At 45.7% G+C, this 24,019-nt stretch overlaps 1 protein-coding gene across 2 annotated transcripts; it reads left to right on the top strand.

The window, feature by feature from the left end:
- The first annotated feature begins 3,054 nt into the window (after positions 1-3,054).
- LOC142466787 (uncharacterized) lies at positions 3,055-22,647 on the top strand. Of its 2 annotated transcripts, none has more exons than XM_075572205.1 (3): positions 3,055-3,162; positions 17,904-18,094; positions 20,448-22,647. In XM_075572205.1, exon 3 carries the CDS (start codon positions 20,555-20,557, stop codon positions 22,397-22,399), a length of 1,845 nt encoding a protein of 614 aa, XP_075428320.1. In that variant the 5' UTR covers positions 3,055-3,162; positions 17,904-18,094; positions 20,448-20,554; the 3' UTR covers positions 22,400-22,647. The 2 variants fall into 2 exon arrangements, with proteins under 2 accessions (XP_075428320.1, XP_075428319.1); XM_075572204.1 differs by lacking the exon at positions 3,055-3,162 and adding an exon at positions 14,959-15,047.
- Positions 22,648-24,019: the final 1,372 nt, after the last annotated feature.

The raw sequence follows: 24,019 nt of genomic DNA, 5'->3' as shown, positions 1-24,019 counted from the left end.
AGCTAGTGTTAACCACAGTGAGGTGCTGACTGGATGGAGACGTAATTATATCATATGGGAGAAAAAAGAACCCAGTCTTCCAGCACTCAATCACAACAAATGTATAATTGTAAATTTAAAATACTTTATTAATAACAATGAATAAAAAATAGGGTGTTAACGTAATTAAATGGTATATTTCAACAGCACGTGACTGTATCCTTAGTAACCCACCTAAGGCTAGGTGGGTAGATGTAATAAGATCCCTAATAGATACTCGGGATCAGACGCTATAAGTTATAGCCACCTAAAGGTATAGGAAAGGAGCCTATGAGAGCCCACCAAAAGGACAGTCTCAATGTGAGTGTATCTAGGCGTATAGTACGCACTTGATTGATACACTAATGATGTATATATACTGTGGCATAGTATGCGATGGGTTAGACCTATATGATATCTGCCCCTGATTGAGGTTGCACTGGTTGCTGCATAAATTCACCAGCGCTGTCAGAGCTAAGTCTATAGTAAAGACATATAATGCCCACACTATAAAAATATGTGCAGACTAATAGGCAGACACTCAGGTAAGGTATATAGTTGTCGGCATAGCTAAGGCATATGATAAAATTACCAGAACACCTATACTGTGAACAGATGTCTGATGTAAGAACACCATAAATGGCACTGGTAATACAATGGTGTTAGTAGAGGTATTGTAAACCAAATAGGCACCCCCTCACTTCTGTCAGTAAGGTATCGGTAGTATCTGTTAATTAAAGGCTGTTCGTGCATTACACCTTGCAGCCTGTGCGTAGACGTTGTATTAGGAGCCACATGTAAACACCCTGCACACATAGGTAATCACCCTTGACATAACAGGGTGATATAGTGCGCAAAAGGAGGAGGCTAGTGTAAAAGCAAACTCCAAAGTGTCTGCAGTGGTACATCTGATGTCAGCGCTGACTAGTGAGGCTATTATATGCACATAACAGCTAGAACATACTGAGAAGCTACTCAGCAGGTAACAGATAGATGCACTTTGGGAATGCCAACAATAGAAGCTGATACATGAGTCGGGTACATAGGGGGTTAATAATGGGATATGGTCAGTATAACCCCAAAACACCCCCCCCCCCCCTCAATATAAAGCAGCTATATACCCAATATCAAATGGTGTGGAGCTGGTCTAACTGTTGATCGCATAGTCCCCTATGTCAGCGCTGATCTTGGTTATATCAGCACTGATATGCTCGAGGACATGCCTGTCTATCAGGTGAGTGACTCAATAACACTGACCATATCCCATTATTAACCCCCTATGTACCCGACTCATGTATCAGCTTCTATTGTTGGCATTCCCAAAATGCAACTATCTGTTACCTGCTGAGTAGCTTCTCAGTATGTTCTAGCTGTTATGTGCATATAATAGCCTCACTAGTCAGCGCTGACATCAGATGTACCACTGCAGACACTTTGGAGTTTGCTTTTACACTAGCCTCCTCCTTTTGCGCACTATATCACCCTGTTATGTCAAGGGTGATTACCTATGTGTGCAGGGTGTTTACATGTGGCTCCTAATACAACGTCTACGCACAGGCTGCAAGGTGTAATGCACGAACAGCCTTTAATTAACAGATACTACCGATACCTTACTGACAGAAGTGAGGGGGTGCCTATTTGGTTTACAATACCTCTACTAACACCATTGTATTACCAGTGCCATTTATGGTGTTCTTACATCAGACATCTGTTCACAGTATAGGTGTTCTGGTAATTTTATCATATGCCTTAGCTATGACGACAACTATATACCTTACCTGAGTGTCTGCCTATTAGTCTGCACATATTTTTATAGTGTGGGCATTATATGTCTTTACTATAGACTTAGCTCTGACAGCGCTGGTGAATTTATGCAGCAACCAGTGCAACCTCAATCAGGGGCAGATATCATATAGGTCTAACCTATCGCAGTATATGCCACAGAATATATACATCATTAGTGTATCAATCAAGTGCGTACTATACGCCTAGATACACTCACATTGAGACTGTCCTTTTGGTGGGCTCTCATAGGCTCCTTTCCTATACCTTTAGGTGGCTATAACTTATAGCGTCTGATCCCGAGTATCTATTAGGGATCTTATTACATCTACCCACCTAGCCTTAGGTGGGTTACTAAGGATACAGTCACGTGCTATTGAAATATACCATTTAATTACGTTTTTAACACCCTATTTTTTATTCATTGTTATTAATAAAGTATTTTAAATTTACAATTATACATTTGTTGTGATTGAGTGCTGGAAGACTGGGTTCTTTTTTCTCCCATATGATATAATTTCCATAAGTGAACCAACATACCGGTACCATATAGGCGCTGATCCCACCTTTGCGGGGTGGGTTCTTGGTGACACTCAGGGGTTAATAAGTGACCAAGGGACTGGTCCGTTACATTGGACACGGTGTGGGAAATACACGGTGGTGGACAACGCCTGTACAGTGAAGTGTGGCCGGGGCCACGGGTGTCAAAAGGTTATCTATGTTTATTTGTGTAACATATACAGTAAAGGTTATCATTATAATCTATGAGCTATTGTAATTGTACTTGTTCAGGGGAATCTCACACTTTGGGGATCCTGGGCAAGTGGAGGCGCTGCCAGTTAATATAGTGTTGCCCCAGGCTCCCAGTGGCGGAGGCTCAGATCCTTGTGAGCCAGCAGGTAAAGACAGCATCAGTAGACACTTCTATGTCAGAGGTAAAGAGAGCTACATAAACAGATTATAAATATGTGTCCTGGTTTTTCATTTTCAAAATCTGGTCACCCTGCCTATATTGAAGTGATATTACATATGCAAGCTCATATACAATAGGTAAATGAAGCAGCTTAACTGAAATTTATTAAGGACAAGGAAGAGGAGTATACACATCAACAGTACATGCAGAAGAAACTATCTTTCCCTAGCACAGTGCCTGGGAAATGTTACTGTCTTGTTTCTAATCTACACAGTATGTGACACGTGATCCGTTTTGAAGTCTAAAAACTACAACTCCCATGATCCCCTTAGTGTGAGCATGCGCAGTAGGACATAGAGCTGTGACCTGGATGTAGTCAGTGTCTCCACTTCCGGGAAAGAGAAGATGAAGAAATAAAGTGGTGCAGGAAGCACACAGGAGCCTTTTCTGTAAGTAACTTACTTTGTATTCAAAGCATCAGAGCAGGTATATGCAAACACGTGGCGTTTCAGGACAGACACGTCCTCTACTCAGACCATACACCTTACTGCAATAGTGACACTAACAAGTATATATACAGTACACCCCTAGGGGTTACACAATCACCTCATACCCATCACCTGTGTTTACAGCCGGGCAGCCACTGCAGCCTCAGAACTTCCTGGTTGATGTCTGACGTTATTGCAGCGTCATATGACGCTTATGACATCATGTCACCAAGCAACCTGGAAAACCAATAACAAAATAGTCACACAGGGACTGCTCAGCACACTTACTGAACTGTGAAGAAGTCAAATTGTATAAGTTACACATAAGTGACAGTAAATTGAAGCAACATGTATGCACTATATTGGTGCCATAAAGGATATTTAATGACTATAAATTAGTCTGAAGAGCTGGGAGCTGCCATGCTGATATTTTATTTCTTAGATGATTTTTCTGCCAAAACGAAGGGGTTAAAGCTGAAAAGGAACAAGTTAAAAGATGGTTCAATGTTATGAACTTACAGTCAAAGGCAGCATTATTACACACTTATCTGGGCATAAGATAAGGCAAACTACATACCATTAGGGATATATATATATTAAAACGGGTGTGCAAACTTCTTGAACTGCGTCCCCCTACCGGGTAGCCGCAGCGTTTGCATTCCCTCTCTACAAGTACTCACCGTCAAATGACGCTGCGTTACCGATGACTCGACCGACACCAGGTAAGGGAGTTACAGAGGCCTCACGCTTCCCCCGCCATTTAATTTAAATGCCGTGGGGAAGAGCACGGGGCCTCTAACCGCTGCGCCCCCTTGAAATTCTCCCGCCCCCCAGTTTGCGCACCGCTGGATTAAAAGACATAACTCCTATTATAGATAGTAGAGGCACAGAGACTAGATTATAAGTGTTATCTAGTAACTTATTAATAATAGAGTAGACTTAAGTGGGATAAACAGAATAGTAGAATCCATAGCAGTCGTGGGCCAGAGTGACAGAGGTTTAAACCTGTGTCTCTGGTTGATCCACCCGCATATATCTGGATTAATAGTAGAGGCTGACCGTATCCCAGGAACCAGTTTAGTTCAAGTCACAATACTTACTTTGACAGGGAGATGCTGCTGCTGGAGAAGCCCATGAGACAGGACCAGGGCTCGGGAGCAAGCACACGCCAGGGGAACGCATATGAATATAAATATATGCTCCACTGACTGCATTACACAGGGATTTAGCGAACCCTCGAGCCGAATATTTGCCGATTGATCACAGGAGAACGGATCAATCGGCAACTTAGCTAATTACTTGTCAGTGTTTGGATTGCATTGATACGCATATCGAAGGGGAATATATATTTTATTTCTTTTTTAAAGGCAGCTTGAACTGCTGCTTTAAATCCAACCTAGCTGCGGAAAACATGAAATCACTTGAAGTACAAGACTTCTTTGAAAAGGATGAAATCACCATTTAATCCTTTGGGTGCCCTTTTGATGTAGCTGCTATATCACCGCGTCTGGCCCCATGATGTAATAGCTACGTCATAGTAATCCTGCTGGTTTTCCGAGGGGAGATGTCATTCTGTGCTTCTGTGCAGGGCAGGACGGGTCTATCACTACGTGGGATAGAAGGGAGGGGGTCTCCCCGTCTGTTCTGTCATCAGTGAGGGAGCGATCACGTGACCCCTCCGTCACTCAAGGGGTTAAAATAACTTACTTATTTTTGTATTGTGTAATAAATCATTTTGTATTTCTCTTACTGTGTTTCTATTGCTGTTTGTGTTCTGTATCCCCCTTCCTCCCACACCCTTTATTTGCCTCCCAGGTACTGATCTGCAGGGGGTTATTATTCCTTATCCACTTTGCCTCCTCTATTTACCAAACACTAGATTCACTAAAGTGCAATAGCCTCAATTGCACTTTAACAGCCACTCAAGTTAATGGCAATGAGCATGTGTTGTATGTCTTTATTTATATAGCGCCATTAATGTACATAGCGCTTCACAGTAGTAATACACATGGTAGCACGAAATCCAAAGATTGCAGCGGAGCACAGCTGAAGAAGGAGACCAGCACCATCAATGAAGGGTTAAAAGCGTAGATTTATTAGTACATGGTATGGGAGGGGGGAGATAGAACACACTCTGACGCGTTTCAGGCTGGGACGCCCTTTATCAAAGAGTACAATCGCGTCTCACAGACCCGCAGTTATGAAGGGGATTCCCCGCCTACAATTCCCAGTGATGCCGCGCGATTTTGGCGCGAAACTCGGCATACGATTCTATTAGTTGAATCAGGCTCCCAATCAGAGCGCTGATTCAGAAGGTGCGTCTGGTGCGGCTGAGGTTTCCCGTTCAACTGCAGGAGTGGAAGAAAAAAACATAAAGAGACAGACAATATTAAAAGTACAATGAACACACATATAACACATATTGTTTGATACGCAAATAGTTCATCATTGTCATGGCTGTGCTCGCCACAAACCTGGGTCGGACCGCGTGGCTGAGGTGGGGTTGTAAAAGCACCGACCTTAGACCGAACAGGCTGATCCGGATTGCGCAGTACGTAGTCGTACGTAGCAGGATCAGGATAGGAGAAGACAGCATCGTCGGTGGACATGCCAGTGTCAGGACTGGAGACATCAGGGTAAACGTTGTTCAAGCAGGAGTTCGGCAACAGGTAGTCAGGAGAGCCCCGCTTCAGCTTAGGAGCGCGGGAGTGGCCTCTGCGCGTGCGGCGACCATGGCCCATGGTACTGGTCTCAGGAGGTGGTAGACAGACCAGAGTAGCACACCGCCTAGCTGCACTGGTAAACCAGTGCTTCAGCGCAAGAGTCCTGAGCGGGCTGGGAAATCCTCCGTTTCAGCGCAGGAACCAGGACACGGCCTCTGCAATAGGGAAAGAGCAGCAGGCCCCAGGAACCAGGAAGCTGAAGAACACAGGGGAAACCTCTGCTTCAGCACAGGTGACAGAAACAGACCGCTGCGTGAATATAGCAGCCGGTCACAGGAAACAAGGAGCTGAAGTAACAAGGAGAGTACTCTGCTTCAGCACAGGAACAGACCGCTGCGAGACACTAGCAGCCGGTCTCAGGAACCAAGGAGACAGACAAGGCAAGGCTTATGGCAGAACACAGAGACATCCAGGAAGGACTATGCTCGGCAGGGAGCATTGTGGGAAAGCAGTACTTAAATGTCAGAGAACCAATGGCAGAAGGGGCGTGTGGCAGTATTGCTTTGGTGAGTGAATCCAGGCTGCAGTAAATATCAGGGGAAGTGTTCCAGGACTGCACAGCTCTGCAAGGTAAGGCAAACGGTAAACCGAGGAGCGGATTCCTTACAGTACCGACCTCCGGGCGAACAAAACCACTCATAGAGTTGGGGGACCAGGAGTTTTTCCTGAACCGTCTAGGATTGGTGTTAGAGTCATGGTCCAGAGACTCGTGGTCACTCCTTTGTGTACCCCTACCCCCCGGAGAGAACTGCAGCCAGATAGGGCCATCCATGGGTCTCGGGGACATCGAGTTGTTCCTAAAGTTTTTTAGGCGGAAAGGGGATCCGTAAACGAGCAGTTCCTTGGTGAGTACTGTTCTAGGATATGAGAGTGGTGGTAGAGATATCATTGGTACATGGCTCGCCCCGCGAAATGGCTTGGGAATCCAAGGCTGTGAAGAACCAGAGGGTTCCGGAGCAGAAACGGCAGAAGAACCCCAACTGGGAGCCCAGTCTTTAGTAATGGGACCAGAATTTAGGATAAGCGGCCTTGATAGTTGATCGAATATACCCGGGCGACCTTCGGGACAGACAAAGTCTTGGCTGACCTCTGCATGTAGGAATTTGAGAGGGACTTCTCCTCCAGAGGTCTCCCAGGTAGTGGTCAGCGAGGGTATAGGGTGGGTGGGAGCATTTCCCAGTATTGGTATAGAAGGTGACAAGGCAAGCAGTAAACCAGACATAGAGACCGAAATCTTGGGATATGTACAGAGTATTTCCAACTCAAAGGAAATAACAGGGGCAACAGAAGGTTCCGAGGGGGAAAACCATCGTTTCACAGAGGCAGAGAAGCACTCAGCAGTGGAGCTCCCAAATACTGGGGAACCCTCAGTGGGAGATAGTATTGTCTGGGGAGTAGGAATAGGCTTTGGGGCTTTAATATCAGAAACTTGAGAATCAGGCAGAGCAAGTGTAGCGGAGGGAGGGGAGCTAACCTCAGAAGCTGAAGTCTGTACTTCAGTGACAGGGACCTGAGAGGCTACAAAAACAGCAGCGAGTAAAGGAATTGACTCCGGAGCTGGAGGCTCGGAATCCATAACAGAAACATCTCGCAAAGCAGGGGTACCGATAGGAGAATTAGCGTCAGGAGCTGGTGCCTGGGAATCAGTGACTGGTAATGGGAGAGTAATGATGGGAGTTAAAGAGACAATAAGCGGTAAGTTGGAACCGTGGAAACTCTCAATAGCAGAAACCTTTGAAGTAAAAGGAGTCTTATCCAAAACTGCAAGGGCCCTAACAACAGGGGTGCTTGTCATGACAAAAACAGATTTAGGCGTGTTTACTAGTGCAAAAATTCTGATAACGGGACTCCTAGCCAGTGGTGAGGGTGTCAGGATTTGACTAGTGAGAAAATCAGATATAGTGATAAGTGACTTAGAATCAATCACTGAGGTTCTAGGTTTGCTGGACATGTGTGAGAAAGTACCCTTTAAGACAGGAATTTTAATTTTTACCCCGAGTAACCCAACGGTTGCTAGAGCACGTTTAGCTGCAGTGCTGAGAGACTGAGGTTTAGCAAGGGCAGTAAAACTAAATAGCTCAGATTTAAACACCAGGACTTGTAATATAGGCAGGGTGGTCTCAATCTGTACTAAGGGGGTAACAACAGATATGCTGATCCCTGGAGGGTTTGCATGGGCAGAGAAATCAGGGGAACTAACAGCAAGGACGACCTCTATAGAAAGAGATTCTGAATCTGAAGGGAGGTTTTTACCTCTCCGAGTATCAGGGCCGGCAAGGCAATTTTCAGAGAGAGGGGAAACTGTGCAGGCTTCTAGCTAGCACATATGAAAAAGCGTCGCTTTTGAGTGAAAACAGTGTGTCAGCAAACCCTCCTGGGAACACCACATGAACCCCAGGAGGGGCATACTGACCACTATACGGTTTTAACCCTAAGCTTTAAGAAGGGGAGAACACAGACAGTACACGGGGGGTAATCATAACTGTACTGGTCTCTGAAGTGGGTATTTGTTAAGGAGTGTCTGGGAAACCAGAAATGACTGCAGATTCCACGATGTGGGAACTATGTGCTGAAGCAGGGATCATCGCTCTCTGGGTGACAGACTGGTTCAGCGAAGTACCCGGGAATGGGAACTCTGCGACCAAGCTTAGGGAAAAACTTGGTAACTGAATACATTTAACTGGAATCAGAACTTTAGCCGAAGTTTCAGGGGGCACAGCAGCTGAGACTTGAGCTGAAGCAGGGGTTTTATAGCAAAAACTAACTAAGGATTCAGAAACCTTGGGGAAGTCATTTAATGCAACCTCTGCTGTAGGACTTGGGGACACATTCTCTGAGGCTAGAACGAAGGCATTAGCTTGGAGGCAGCAAGAATTTACAGGAGTTAATGTAGACAGTACCTGAGAGTAGAACATAGAGAGTTTTTCCTCTGTAATAGGTGAGACAAGGGATTTTTCCTCTTGAGCTAGGGACGTGACCATGGCTGGCGGAGAACAGGGGGTTACCAAAGGGGACTCAGAGAGCTGCCCCACAGAGGTTAATACAGGAATGACCCTGGGAACAAAACTTAGAAATTCAAACTGAGTACGTGGAGGTAGGAGAGATTCGTTCTCTGACAGGGAAGGCATGCAGAAAAGCAGGAAAAACCTCAAGGGCTGAAAAGGGAGATTCAGAGTTAGGAATAGAGGGAAAAAGGGACTTGTTCTCGGATACTAGAGCCTTAGTGTTGGCTAGAGAAATATACGTATATTCCAGGGGAACCTCACAGGACTGATCAGCAGGGGTTAACGTAGACGTATCATTGGTGTCAGAGTACCCGGGTGTACAATCAGGGCTAGGGACCGTGGCAGCTTCTACGTTAGGGGACAGTGATAGTGGGTCAGTTTGGTCATTTCCTGGAGAGGGAGATACGTCCCCAGGTTTAGCGACAGGACTGGCAGCACAGGTGGACTGCCAAGCGGTAGCGTAGCTGGCGAGGAGAGGGTCCTGTTCCTTTATGCAAATGTCCAAAGTCAGGGAAAGTACACGGAGTGTGTCTTGAGCATGAACCAACATGATGAGAGGGTCCTATTGTACTACGGGAATGTCCAATGATAAGGCCAAGGCAAAGAGTGCATCTTGGGCGTTGGCAAGTTTGATAGGATTCGCATTATCCCAGGTTAAAGGGGAACCAGGGGAGCAAACACAAGCGGCCAGAGATTGTTTTAAGTCCTTGAGGCAGTAAGCCTTAATAATCAGATCGTTACGGCATTGTCTTTGCAACGAGGTTAAACCTTCATACATAATCTGTTCTTCAATCAGGGGTAGCATTTCGCACAGATACTGGTTTTCAAACTGGGACTGGTCTACAGGCCGGGACAGGATTTCAGACAGAAACATACCAACCCTCACCACAGGGCGGTCCGAGTTTGTGGGGCCGAGCATACTGTCACGGCTGTGCTCGCCACAAACCTGGGTCGGACCGCGTGGCTGAGGTGGGGTTGTAAAAGCACCGACCTTAGACCGCGCAGGCTGATCCGGATTGCGCAGTTCGTAGTCGTACGTAGCAGGATCAGGATAGGAGAAGACAGCATCGTCGGTGGACACGCCAGGGTCAGGACTGGAGACATCAGGGTAAACGTTGTTCAAGCAGGAGTTCGGCAACAGGTAGTCAGGAGAGTCCCGCTTCAGCTTTGGAGCGTGGGAGTGGCCTCTGCGCGTGCGGCAACCATGGCCCACGGTACTGGTCTCAGGAGGTGGTAGACAGACCAGAGTAGCACACCGCCTAGCTGCACTGGTAAACCAGTGCTTCAGCGCAAGAGTCCTGAGCGGGCTGGGAAATCCTCCGTTTCAGCGCAGGAACCAGGACACGGCCTCTGCAATAGGGAAAGAGCAGCAGGCCCCAGGAACCAGGAAGCTGAAGAACACAGGGGAAACCTCTGCTTCAGCACAGGCGACAGGAACAGACCGCTGCGTGAATATAGCTGCCGGTCACAGGAAACAAGGAGCTGAAGTAACAAGGAGAGTACTCAGCTTCAGCACAGGAAACAGGAACTGACCGCTGCATGAGACTAGCAGCCGGTCACAGGAACCAGGGAGTATTGCTTTGGTGAGTGAATCCAGGCTGCAGTAAATATCAGGGGAAGTGTTCCAGGACTGCACAGCTCTGCAAGGTAAGGCAAACCGTAAACCGAGGAGCGGATTCCTTACAATCATATGGATGTGGATAGTACAGGATACAGGACACTGCATCTGTGTAAATAATCTAAGCAGAATCGCAGTGAATCACAATAAGCATAAGCTTAATAAAATACATGAAATTAACCCTTGAGTCATGTGTGGCAAATACAAAGTTTCAGAATAACAGAAAAGTAAAACAACATAAAATAATAAATTATACGATTTGTACAATATGTTATTCTGTCTCTGTACCAGTCTCCAAAATCTGTATAAGTGACAAAAATAATAAATATGTCTTGGGGGGAAAAGGGAAGAGGGGGGTGGGGAGGGGGGGGGAGAGGGGGGGAGGGAAGAGGGGGAGAAGGGAGAGGGGGGGGAGAGAGGGTAGGGGGGTGTGGTGCGGCAAAATTAATGAGATATGGGATTAATATAACAATATGAAACATACATGATGTGAGATAAATATACATATCATATGCTTCGCCTCCAGTTTGTAAAGGCACATATTCAATGATGTAACGTAGAGAGTAATAGGTTTAATTTAATTTAAAAAATGTTTAAGTTCCCAGTCTTGGTTCATGCCCCTGGGAGCCATTGTCCCAAGGGCATAAATCCAGAACATCTCCCTGCGATTGAGTAAAGCTTCTCTGTCACCTCCCCTAGCATGGGCATGGATGTGTTCTATAGCACTGTAGGAAAAAGATGCCAATGTTCCTAAGGGGCAGTTGTTAAAGTGGCGTGCAACCGGAAATCTATCGTCACGTTTTTTGATACTTCTGATGTGTTCATTTATTCGAACTTTAAGTGGTCTAATGGTACGCCCTATGTAACCACTCCCACAGGGACATCTAAGTAGGTACACCACAAAGTTAGTATTGCACGTTAAGAATGTTTCAATACGATATATTTGATTTGTGTGAACATTCCTTATGGATTTTAGTGGTGTAGCATACCTACAGGAACTGCAATTCCCACATTTATGAAATCCCTTTAATGTTTTATTGACATTCCTCTTAGTGGAACAAAATAGGCTGGGGGACACATGATTCCCAATAGTTTTGGCTTTTTTGAAGACCATTCTTGGGTTAGATTTTACATAGGACTCAAGATCTTTGACCAACTTTAAGATGGCCAAATGTTTTTGTAGGATAAACCTAATCTGTTCTGCCTGTTTTGAATACGTTGTTATGAAGAGTGGTAACTGGATTGATGCATCTTTATTCCTCTTCTTGTTTTTTCTATTTTTAGCTAAGAGTTCTTCTCTACTAGTTTTTAATGCATTCTCAAATGCAAGCTCCAGATCCTTCTCTCCATAACCTCGATTCAGAAACCTTTGTTTAAGTTCTTTGGCATGGGTGAGGAAGGATTGTTCCGTTGAACAAATCCTCCTAAGTCTTAGGTATTGTCCTTTGGGAATACCCCGGATAAGGGGTCTGAGATGAGCACTGTTAGACCTGAGCAGGGAGTTCACGGATTTCCACTAAGAAAGATTGTGAAAAAGAGATCCAACATGGTCATTAATGGTGCGGACAAAGGAGGTGCGGTGGTAATCATGCACTCAGATGCTTACTACTCTGAAGCTTTAAGACAGCTTAGTGATACTATAGCGTACTGTAAATTAGACAAAGACCCCACACAATCTTTCTTAGTGGAAATCCGTGATCTTTTAGACCTGGGCAGGGAAATAGGAGTTTTGACCAAACAGGAAACGGCTTATCTGTATAACCCTTTCCCCACCGTACCTATTTTTCACCATCTCCCAAAGATCCATAAATCCATCGTTAGCCCTCCGGGCAGACCTATTATCTCTAGCATTGGATCTTTGGGAAATGGTCTATCTAGCTACGTTGATTATTTTTTACAGACATTAGTGAAAGAGCTTCCCTCATATTTGAGGGACTCTTCAGATTTGCTTCTAGATATTCAAAACATTAAATGGTTAAACACGTTTATGTGGGTCACATTAGATGTGACCTCACTGTATACTATAATTGATCACACTTTGGGCACTAAGGCTATCAGTCACTTTCTCAATCACTCCAATTTAAATCTAGCACAGAGCACTTTTTTATTAGATTCAGTAATGTTTTTGTTACAGCATAACTATTTTATGTTTGACAAACAATATTATTTACAGTCACAGGGCACAGCAATGGGCACGTCATTTGCACCCTCTTACGCAAACCTTTTTATGGGATTCTGGAGAATACACACATTTTCGGTGATAACAATCCTTTCAGACACAATATTGTTCTTTACCGTCGTTTTATAGACGATTTAATATTTATTTGGAATGGTGATACGGACACTCTACACTCTTTTTTTTTGAATATCTAGAAGTAAATACTTATAATTTGAAATTTTCACATGTTTTTCATGATACAAAGATTGACTACCTTGATATACATTTATATATAGACATTGACTTAAATATACAGGCCAATGTCTATAGAAAAGCCAACTCACGGAACTCCCTGCTCAGGTCTAACAGTGCTTATCTCAGACCCCTTATCCGGGGTATTCCCAAAGGACAATACCTAAGACTTAGGAGGATTTGTTCAACGGAACAATCCTTCCTCACCCATGCCAAAGAACTTAAACAAAGGTTTCTGAATCGAGGTTATGGAAAGAAGGATCTGGAGCTTGCATTTGAGAATGCATTAAAAACTAGTAGAGAAGAACTCTTAGGTAAAAATAGAAAAAACAAGAAGAGGAATAAAGGAGGGACCTTTGTCCAGAAAGATGCATCAAACCAGTTACCACTCTTCATAACAACGTATTCAAAACAGGCAGAACAGATTAGGTTTATCCTACAAAAACATTTGGCCATCTTAAAGTTGGACAAAGATCTTGAGTCCTATGTAAAATCTAACCCAAGAATGGTCTTCAAAAAAGCCAAAACTATTGGGAATCATGTGTCCCCCAGCCTATTTTGTTCCACTAAGAGGAATGTCAATAAAACATTAAAGGGATTTCATAAATGTGGGAATTGCAGTTCCTGTAGGTATGCTACACCTCTAAAATCCATAAGGAATGTTCACACAAATCAAATATATCGTATTGAAACATTCTTAACGTGCAATACTAACTTTGTGGTGTACCTACTTAGATGTCCCTGTGGGAGTGGTTACATAGGGCGTACCATTAGACCACTTAAAGTTCGAATAAATGAACACATTAGAAGTATCAAAAAACGTGACGATAGATTTCCGGTTGCACGCCACTTTAACAACTGCCCCTTAGGAACATTGGTATCTTTTTCCTACAGAGCTATAGAACACATCCATGCCCATTCTAGGGGAGGTGACAGAGAAGCTTTACTCAATCGCAGGGAGATGTTCTGGATTTATGCCCTTGGGACAATGGCTCCCAGGGGCATGAACCAAGACTGGGAACTTAAACATTTTTTAAATTAAATTAAATTAAACCTATTACTCTCTACGTTACATCATTGAATATGTGCCTTTACAAACTGGAGGCGAAGCATATGATATGTATATTTATCTCACATCATGTATGTTTCATATTGATATCTTAATCCCATATCTCATTAATTTTGCCGCTCTATGCCCCCCACCCCCCTATCCCTCTCCCTTCTCCCCCTTTTCCTTCCTCCCCCCGCTTCTCCCCCTCCTTCCCCTCTTTCCCCCCCCCCCCCTCCTCACCTCTCCTCCTCCCCACCCCCTCCCAACCCCCCTCTTCCCTTTTCCCCCCAAGACATATTTATTATTTTTGTCACTTATACAGATTTTGGAGACTGGTACAGAGACAGAATAACATATTGTACAAATCGTATAATTTATTATTTTATGTTGTTTTACTTTTCTGTTATTCTGAAACTTTGTATTTGCCACACATGACTCAAGGGTTAATTTCATGTATTTTATTAAGCTTATGCTTATTGTGACTCACTGCGATTCTGCTTAGATTATTTACACAGATGCAGTGTCCTGTATCCTGTACTATCCACATCCATATGATGAATTATTTGCGTATCAAACAATATGTGTTATATGTGTGTTCATTGTACTTTTAATATTGTCTGTCTCTTTATGTTTTTTTCTTCCACTCCCGCAGTTGAACGGGAAACCTCAGCCGCACCAGACGCACCTTCTGAATCAGCGCTCTGATTGGGAGCCTGATTCAACCAATAGAATCGTATGCCGAGTTTCGCGCCAAAATCGTGCGGCATCACTGGGAATTGTAGGCGGGGAATCCCCTTCATAACTGCGGGTCTGTGAGACGCGATTGTACTCTTTGATAAAGGGCGTCCCAGCCTGAAACGCGTCAGAGTGTGTTCTGTCTCCCCCCTCCCATACCATGTACTAATAAATCTACGCTTTTAACCCTTCATTGATGGTGCTGGTCCCCTTCTTCAGCTGTGCTCCGCTGCAATCTTTGGATTTCGTGCTACTGTTACAAACTCTGCATGATGCACGCACACATGGAGGAATTGCTATTTCAGTGAGTATTGTTTCTCCCCATCATGGTTCAAAGGGGAGTTGCTGACCTGTAACAGTGCTGCTGGTAACATTTACACAGTCTGGTGAAGTGCCATCAAGACTTTGAATATTTCTTCACCTAAAGACATTATATGTTATTGATTATCCCTGCCATCAATTGCACTGGGTCCAATACCTGACATAGCTTTATTCTATTTCTCCTTACTTTGGCTATACATTGATACCAATTGCCTACATATGTATCCAACATGCTGAAGCGCTGCTTCTGGGATTTTTTTCCTGCCTTTCTACGTAATACACACGGTAATCACATAAATAACAGGTCATGAGAATAAGTTCTTCAGACATAGAAGTAACATTAAGGAAGAGGAGTCCCTGCTCCGAGGAGCTTACAATCTAATTGGTAGGTAGGGAGAACATACAGAGACAGTTGGAGGGAATTCTGGTTAAGCTTTATGTATCATGTGTCCAGTATTATCCACAGTGGTATTCATATGCCTCTTTAAGCAGGTGGGTCATAAATGTGGATAGAGAGGGTGCTATTCGGGTATTGAGGAGGGCATTCCAGAGGTGCGGGGCAGTCAGTGAGAAAGGTTTAAGGCGGGAGAGGGCTTTAGATACAAAGGGGGTGGAAAGAAGAACGCAAGAGTCGGGATGGTGCATAGCGAGAAATTAGGGCTGAGATGTAAGGAGGGGCAGAGGAGTGTAAAGCTTTAAAAGTGAGGAGGAGAATTGAGTGTGAGATGCGGGATTTGATCGGAAGCCAGGAGAGGGATTTCAGGAGGGGAGACGCGGAGACAGATTTAGGAAAGAGTAGAGCGATTCTGGCAGCAGCGTTTAGGATAGATTGTAGGGGAGACAGGTGAGAGGCAGGAAGGCCGGACAGCAGGAGGTTACAGTAATCAAGATGGGAGAGAATGAGGGCCTGAGTCAGAGTTTTAGCAGTCAAGCAACAGAGGAACGGGCGTATCTTTGTGATATTGCGGAGGAAAAAGCGACAGATTTTAGAAACGTTTTGAATGTGAGAGGAGAATGTGAGAGAGGAGTCGAGTGTGACCCCTAAGCAGCGTGCTTGGGCTACTGGGTGAATGATGGTACTTTCAACACTAATGTGGAAGGCGGTAGTAGGGCCAGGTTTGGGAGGAAGTATGAGGAGCTCTGTTTTTGCCATGTTAAGTTTAAGGTGGCAGAGGGCCATCCAGGATGATATCGCAGAGAAACATTCAGAAACTTTGGTTTGTACAGCAGGTGTAAGGTCGGGGGTTGAAAAGTAAATTTGTGTGTCGTCAGCATAGAGGTGATATTTAAACCCAAGAGATGTTATTAGGTCACCTAGAGAGAGTGTGTACAGAGAAAAGAGAAGAGGTCCCAGGACAGAGCCCTGGGTTACCCTCACAGAGAGATCAATAGAGGAGGAGGTGTTAGCAGAAGAGACACTGAAAGTACGATGGGAGAGGTAAGAGGAGATCAAGGATAGAGCTTTGTTCCGAATACCAAGAGTATGGAGAATGTGAAGGAGAAGAGGGTGGTCCACGGTGTCAAATGCTGCAGAGAGGTCAAGTAATATGAGCAGAGTGTAATGAGCTCCTGTCTTTGGCAGCATGGAGGTCATTAGTTATTTTAGTGAGGGCTGTTTCAGTGGAGTGAGCAGTGCGGAAGCCAGATTGTAGAGGGTCTAGGAGAGAATCGGTGTTGAGAAAATGGAGTAAGCGACAGAATACAAGACGTTCAAGAAGTTTAGAGGCAAAAGGCAGGAGGGAGACAGGTCGATAGTTAGGATAGGTATTGGTCAAGCTTGCTGGTTTTGAGTAATAGTATAACTGTTGCATGCTTGAAGGAGGATGGAAAGGTACCAGTGTAGAGGGAGGAGTTAAAAATGTGTGTGAGCGTAGGGGTTATTGTAGGACCAAGAGGTTTTAGGAGATGGGAGGGAATGGGGTAAAGAGAGCAAGTGGTAGAGGGAGAAGAGGAGATCAACAGTGACATGGAGCATGTGATCACAGCAGCTCTTTGCACCTCTCCCCTTACTCCTGTCTTCTCCTCACAGCCTTGTTCAGCACCATTGCTGCCCGTATGTTGCCAAAGCAGTTTTAGTTGGCTGTGGTTAGTCAGCCTTTCTATAATAGGGCCGCGCGTGCACGGCAGTGAGCGTTAAGACGGCCGACAGGGGGGAAGACTGGAAAAAGAAAGTTTTCGCGCTGCTGTAGTGTGTGTTTGTGTGTGTGATTCTAATTCATAGTGGGGTAAAAACACATTTACATACGCAAGTACATATACATACACACACAGTTACCCAGTGACACACAAACACAAACACACCGTACCTTCCAGGACTGTCGCTCACAGCATGCACAAAAAGGGTGCGTCACGTGCACGCGCGTTCACACAGGCGTGCTCACACTATATTATGGGCCTTTGGCTACGGCCCTAGCGCATGCGCGTCTGACTGCCAGGCGGCACGTGCATGGGTCTAATCCACGATCTGTTGTCTGGAGCAATAAGAAGCGCAGGGGCGTAGCGTGGCCATGAATTGCCTCTTCGGCGACGCTTCGCAATGACAACGCGGCGTCAAATGGTAACGCGTTGCCATGCCGACGTGATGTCATGATGCTATATGACACCGCAAAGCTTCGAGCCGGTAACAGAAAGGGTCCGCGAGCAGGGGGAGAGCTGACAAAGGGGGCCAAAACAGAAAAGTTTGGTAAATACATTGCTCTCCATTAACTTCTATTCACCTCAAAAACTGTATAGAAGAAAGAAAAGACAAGTCACATTATTATCAACTTGTATGTTTTTTCAGCTCTTCCTTTATAAAATAGACATTACTTTGAGACCTCACCAACTGTCCCAATTTTAGGTTTGTAAATTGTGCGAAAAACGAGGAAGAACAGAACCTTGTAGCGTTGCAGTACCACAGGAAAATCTACTACAGAACCTGCACAGACCTCCCCCCACACACAGAGCTCCTGGTCTGGTATGGAGATGAATATGGGAAAGAGCTTGGTATCAAGTGGGGTACGCAGTGGAAAAGTAACGCGCCAGCACAAGGTAATCAGGAATATGTGTGTTACGTGGTTTTTACATCTCTATTGTCTTATTACTGATGTTAAATTGCAAATAGTGATAGATCTGCATACACCATTACGGGTCAACTAGAACTTAATATCACTAAACTTGACTTGAGTCAAAGGGCCAGATACATCAAGCTGCGGTAACCAAAAATACCATATCACTGCCAATAAAAAAGTGCTTTATTGTTGCAGTGCAATGAATCAGCGTAGCAGCTCCAAAAATAAAGCACTTTTTATCGGACCTGTTAAAAGCATCAGATCCGATACAAAACAGGCATAATATCACATTTTCAAGTAAAAACTGCCATACATCAAGTTCCGATATTTATCGGAACGGCAGAAATACCGCAAATATTTTATCACTTACTCCAGGCTGGCGTTAGCCCTGTCTTTCCTATGTATATAATGGCCAATATACTGTCCATTACATACATAGGCAAGATGAGCTAAACCAGCACCCACTCCGCCAAATACATATAAAAAGACCTCCACTCCCCCCCAATACATATAAAAAGACCCCCAGTCCCCGTTCCCCCCCCCCCCAAAACATATTAAAAAAGTAGACATACTTGGTGATAGTCGGGACCTGCTGTGGCTGTGAGGACCGACGGAGAGGAGTCGGGGCCCGGCTGTGACCGGCCATCAGATACATGCCTCCTCACTGTGTCCCACGCTAAGCTTTCAGCATGCACCAGAAGCTTGGGCGTGCTGACGTCAGAGGGGCCCGGTGCGCTGACGTCAGAGGCTGGGACAGGAAGGCCTTCATCTGATGCAGAGCCGGGGCCCAGCCACAACCGGTAATCATTATCCTTTTTACCACCCTCTTGGCGGCCCTGACGGCCGCGCACGGGTCCTCGCCGGCTGGGCCCCCTGACTCATCGGGCCCGGGATGCCAACTCCGAAAGACAACTCCCCCCCTGTTGGTGGCCCTGCCCGGGGAAATAATAAACTGACGGTAATTATTAACACAATTTTAAGGGGGTATACATCAAGATTGTGGTACTGGGTGCGATATTTGGGCCAATCTCACGATATGAGAATTAGCGCGACCGTTAATAATGTGTTACATACGGCATTGGGTTAATATTTCTATCACAGGCTTCTGTAATGTCTTATTACAGAAACCTATGATCAAAATAACATTAACCCGTCCCATGCCTGTGGTTACCAAGGAAAACCACAGGCCCCAAAGGGGTTAATACTTTATTAAAAGAAAACATTACCTAACCCTGTTGACCCCGTGGATAACTAGGCCCTCTCAATGGGGGCGGTGGGGGCAGATATCCTTATTGGCGATAAATGGTAACCCAGCAATAAATAAATCAACAAATTCAAATAAATTGATAACCCCCTTTCATTACCTCAGTGACTTAGGATTTGAAAAGATTTCTGCCACTTTTATTGGTGTTTTGCAGCTAGCGAGATTTCCTTTTAAATTGTTAAATATTATTAACCACTTTAAATGTGTGATCCACTACATCTGCTCTCCTGGCCCTAATGCTGCACATGTTGTGCTAAACCCTTCATTTTTACAATGTGCATCTACAGTTTACATCCTGGACTTTTATGTGATATAACAACTTACCTCTCCTGCATGACCTTTTGTAAGACAGTTTGTGTAACAGTGACTTTTTGAAGTGAAACTTCTTTGCTGGCACCTATAGAGTTTTGACAGGAAAAATCCCTGGTGTTGTAACAGAATTCCATGACGGAAGTGATTTCATGCTACTATTTGGCACGCGTGCCACACCCGCGCATGCAAGTATGCGCAGGTGTGGCTCGCACCGCGCGTGTGCAGACCCGCACGCATGTGCAGAACCCCAGAAGTCAGCCGCAAGTTCCATAATCAGCCGTCTGGACCCCATCCAATGCCTGGCACACACCGAACACAGAACTAGGCCACAACTACCATGCTCAGGTGACTGTACCACACCAAACTCTCACCAAACCATCAAAGGGTGGGCCCACTCCCAATGTCACACACAAAAACAGAGACACACACACTCAAACAGTCATACACACAGCCTCACACACAGTCACGCACAATTCATAGTTAGTGTAAATATAGACGTGCAAATAGCCTAAAACAGGGGGTAGGGGGGTGCCGAGCAAGCGTGTTCTATGTCAAACTTCTTTGCATTTTCTCACTGAAATTGTGTTTGGATTTAAAAAAAACCATCATCATCACAAATAAAATTTCTGTGACAAAACAGTGACAAAGGACAAAGAAGTTTCACTTAAAATGCACGTGCTTGGCGCACACACATTTTTTGGATAACATGCCTAATTTCACCTAATTTTCTAATTATGTATTTTTTTGTCTTGTCTAGTACAAAGACAAGCACCAATAAACCACCCATGTCAACCCTGCAAGGTTGCTTTTAGCAATCAGGATTTCCTCCACAAACATCTGAAGTTCAAACACCCAAATGAGAATATGGAAAAGATGACGACAGAACAATGTTGCAACATTCCAATAAATATGACAGAAAATGCATCTTTTAACCAGTCAAGGCAATTAATAAACAATGTAACTGCTTCTCATTCCAAAAAATATATATTAGCAGCAGACACAGGAAAAGATCTTGGAGAAGGTGGGAAGAGTCCGACTTGGTTATCAGACCAGAACCTACAGAAGAGAACACAGACCGTGGAGAGACTAAATGTATGTGGGGAATGTGGGAAGGGATTCAGTGTGTTATCCAGCCTGGACACACACAAGAGGACACACACAGGGGAGAGACCGTATGTATGTGGGGAATGTGGGAAGGGATTTAGTGTGTCATCCACCCTGAACACACACAAGAGGACACACACAGGGGAGAGACCTTATGTGTGTGGGGAATGTGGGAAGAGATTTAGTGTGTCATCCAGCCTGACCACACACAAGAGGACACACACAGGGGAGAGACCGCATGTATGTGAGGAATGTGGGAAGGGATTTAGTGACTCATCCAGCCTGAACACACACAAGAGGACACATACAGGGGAGAGACCGTATGTGTGTGGGGAATGTGGGAAGGGATTTAGTCAGTTATCCCACCTGAACAAACACAAGAGGACACATACAGGGGAGAGACCGTATGTGTGTGGGGAATGTGGGAAGGGATTTAGTGACTTATTCAGCCTGAACATACACAAGAGGACACATACAGGGGAGAGATCGTATGTATGTGGGGAATGTGGGAAGGGATTTAGTGGCTCATCCAGCCTGAACACACACAAGAGGACACACACAGGGGAGAGACCGTATGTATGTGGGGAATGTGGGAAGGGATTTAGTCAGTTATCCCACCTGAACAAACACAAGAGGACACATACAGGGGAGAGACCATATGTGTGTGGGGAATGTGGGAAGGGATTGAGTGACTTATCCAGCCTGAACACACACAAGAGGACACACACAGGGGAGAGACTGCATGTATGTGTGGAATGTGGGAAGGGATTTAGTGACTTATGCAGCCTGAACACACACAAGAGGACACACACAGGGGAGAGACCGTATGTATGTGGGGAATGTGGGAAGGGATGTAGTCGGTTATCCCAGCTGAACACACACAAGAGGACACATACAGGGGAGAGACCGTATGTATGTGGGGAATGTGGGAAGGGATTTAGAAGCTGGTCTAGCCTGAACACACACAAGAGGACACACACAGGGGAGAGACCGCATGTATGTGGGGAATGTGGGAAGGGATTTAGTAGCTGGTCCAGCCTGAACACACACAAGAGGACACACACAGGGGAGAGACCGCATGTATGTGGGGAATGTGGGAAGGGATTTAGTCACTTATCCAGCCTGAACACACACAAGAGGACACACACAGGTGAGAGACCGCATGTATGTGGGGAATGTGGGAAGGGATTTAGTAGCTGGTCCAGCCTGAACACACACAAGAGGACACACACAGGGGAGAGACCGCATGTATGTGGGGAATGTGGGAAGGGATTTAGTCGGTTATCCCAGCTGAACACACACAAGAGGACACATACAGGGGAGAGACCGTATGTATGTGGGGAATGTGGGAAGGGATTTAGTAGCTGGTCCAGCCTGAACACACACAAGAGGACACACACAGGGGAGAGACCGCATGTATGTGGGGAATGTGGGAAGGGGTTTAGTGACTTATCCAGCCTGAACACACACAAGAGGACACACACAGGTGAGAGACCGCATGTATGTGGGGAATGTGGGAAGGGATTTAGTGCCTTATCCAGTCTAAGGAAACACAAGAGGAAACACACAGGGGAGAGACCTATCTCTGAAGCCAGACATTTTTAGGGCGAACCAGCGACTAAGACGCTCACATATAAGTGCATGCGTGTATCTGTGTTACGCTAAATCACAATGAAAGTGACTTTAGTGTACGGTGCATAAACCGAGCATTTTAAAAGGATAAAAAAGTTATAACTTTTTAAATGCAGGTTATTTGTATAATTCTTATTGTTTTATTTAAAGAAAAATGTTGTTCTTTATGTTTTATATTTCCATACTGTTGGTTCTAATAAAATGTGCATTTCCCATTATGCTGAAGCGGTATGTAGTCTCACTTAACTTTGTATCAGAACAGTTTTGCTGCGACCATTATGCCGCAGGCGTTAGGCTGCAGACGGACCCTCCGCAACTAGCCGCTTCTAATGTAAATGTTAGTACTGTTTATGGGGTTTATTAAAGTTGTTTTAGTGGTTATAGTTGGAAGGGGGGGTTAGGATAAGTGTTTAAGGTAGGAGTTTCTAGGGTAAGGGAGCTTAGAATATAGGGGTTTTGGGGTAGGGGGGTTTATGTACTGTAACGCGTAGCTCACCACAAACGAGGCGCGACCGCGGGGCTGAGGTAGGGATTGATATAGAACGCCGATCACAACCGCGAGGGCGCGTCTAGACAGTAGGATAGTCATGCAGGCCGGTTCAGGGTAATGGAGGACAATGTAAAAGTAGTACTTGCTGTGTCTAGGAGTGTATAGTAGCGGATCGTTGGGGTACGTAGCCGGGGTCGGGATTGGAGAGACTAGAGTAGTCGTGGAGCCAAAGCCAGGTTCAGTGTAGGAGAAAGCAGCATCGTCGTTTTCCAATTGCTAGGGTCAGTGCAGGAGAGCATAACACTGGTGACCCGGTCTCGCGCGTCATCGCACGCCACGACACCCGCGCCAGTACGGTGGCGGAGACCAGAGGCGGGACCCGCGGGCCCAGAGGAGGAGCGCGAAGCACAGCCGTGCTGTGTAGTCCTGACGTCAGAGCGGGTGCAGGAACGAGGGGCGGAGACCGCAGACAGACGGGGAGACCGCGCACCGCGCGTCAACGCTAGAAAGACGGGAGTGTGCCCTGTGCCCAGAAACAGAAGAGGCCAATGGAACCGCCATGTGTAAGTACCGCCGTGTGTAAGTACCATCGTTAGGTTGCCTCTCTTGAGTGTCACAGGCATCAGATGAGTGAGTAAGGGTTAAGGGGACAGAAGCACCGGAACAGCGAATCCTCACAGTACCCCCCCCCCCTCTAGGTGCGACCTCCGGGCGACTCCATGAAGGCTTCTCTGGAAAATTCAAATGGAAGTTCCTGACCATCCTTGCCGCATGAATCCGATGACTAGGAACCCACAATCTCTCCTCAGGACTGAATCGCTTCCAATGAACGAGATAATGTAAGGAGCTTCGAGTGTAAGGCCGCCCGCTGCGGCTCTTACCTCCGCTGCCGGGGTGCGCGGCACCCGGTCACGTGGTCCTCCTCACCTCCCTGTACTCCCGGCAGCCCCTGCCGTGGGAAGGCCGCGCGCGTGCCTACTGTCCCTGCCTTTCATCCCGGCGAACTCAACCCGCCCCTTCCGTCGCACGCGTCGCGCGCGCGCTACCATGTCCATCTCTACTGCCGCCAATGTACTTGTTCCGTTCCCACCTGTCCTGCATCC

The sequence above is a fragment of the Ascaphus truei genome, chromosome 15, assembly GCF_040206685.1.
Source record: "Ascaphus truei isolate aAscTru1 chromosome 15, aAscTru1.hap1, whole genome shotgun sequence".
Taxonomy (NCBI): Eukaryota; Metazoa; Chordata; class Amphibia; order Anura; family Ascaphidae; genus Ascaphus; species Ascaphus truei.
Note: the sequence above shows the minus strand (reverse complement) of the source record. Positions and strands in the feature narration are given on the sequence as shown.

Excerpts from the sequence above, each read along its gene's own strand:
- LOC142466787 (XM_075572204.1), top strand. The coding sequence starts at position 15,013 with ATGATGCACGCACACATGGAGGAATTGCTATTTCA. Across the intron at positions 15,048-17,903 it reads ATGGAGGAATTGCTATTTCA|GTTTGTAAATTGTGCGAAAA; the intron begins GTGAGTATTGTT and ends TCCCAATTTTAG. Across the intron at positions 18,095-20,447 it reads AAGTAACGCGCCAGCACAAG|TACAAAGACAAGCACCAATA; the intron begins GTAATCAGGAAT and ends TGTCTTGTCTAG.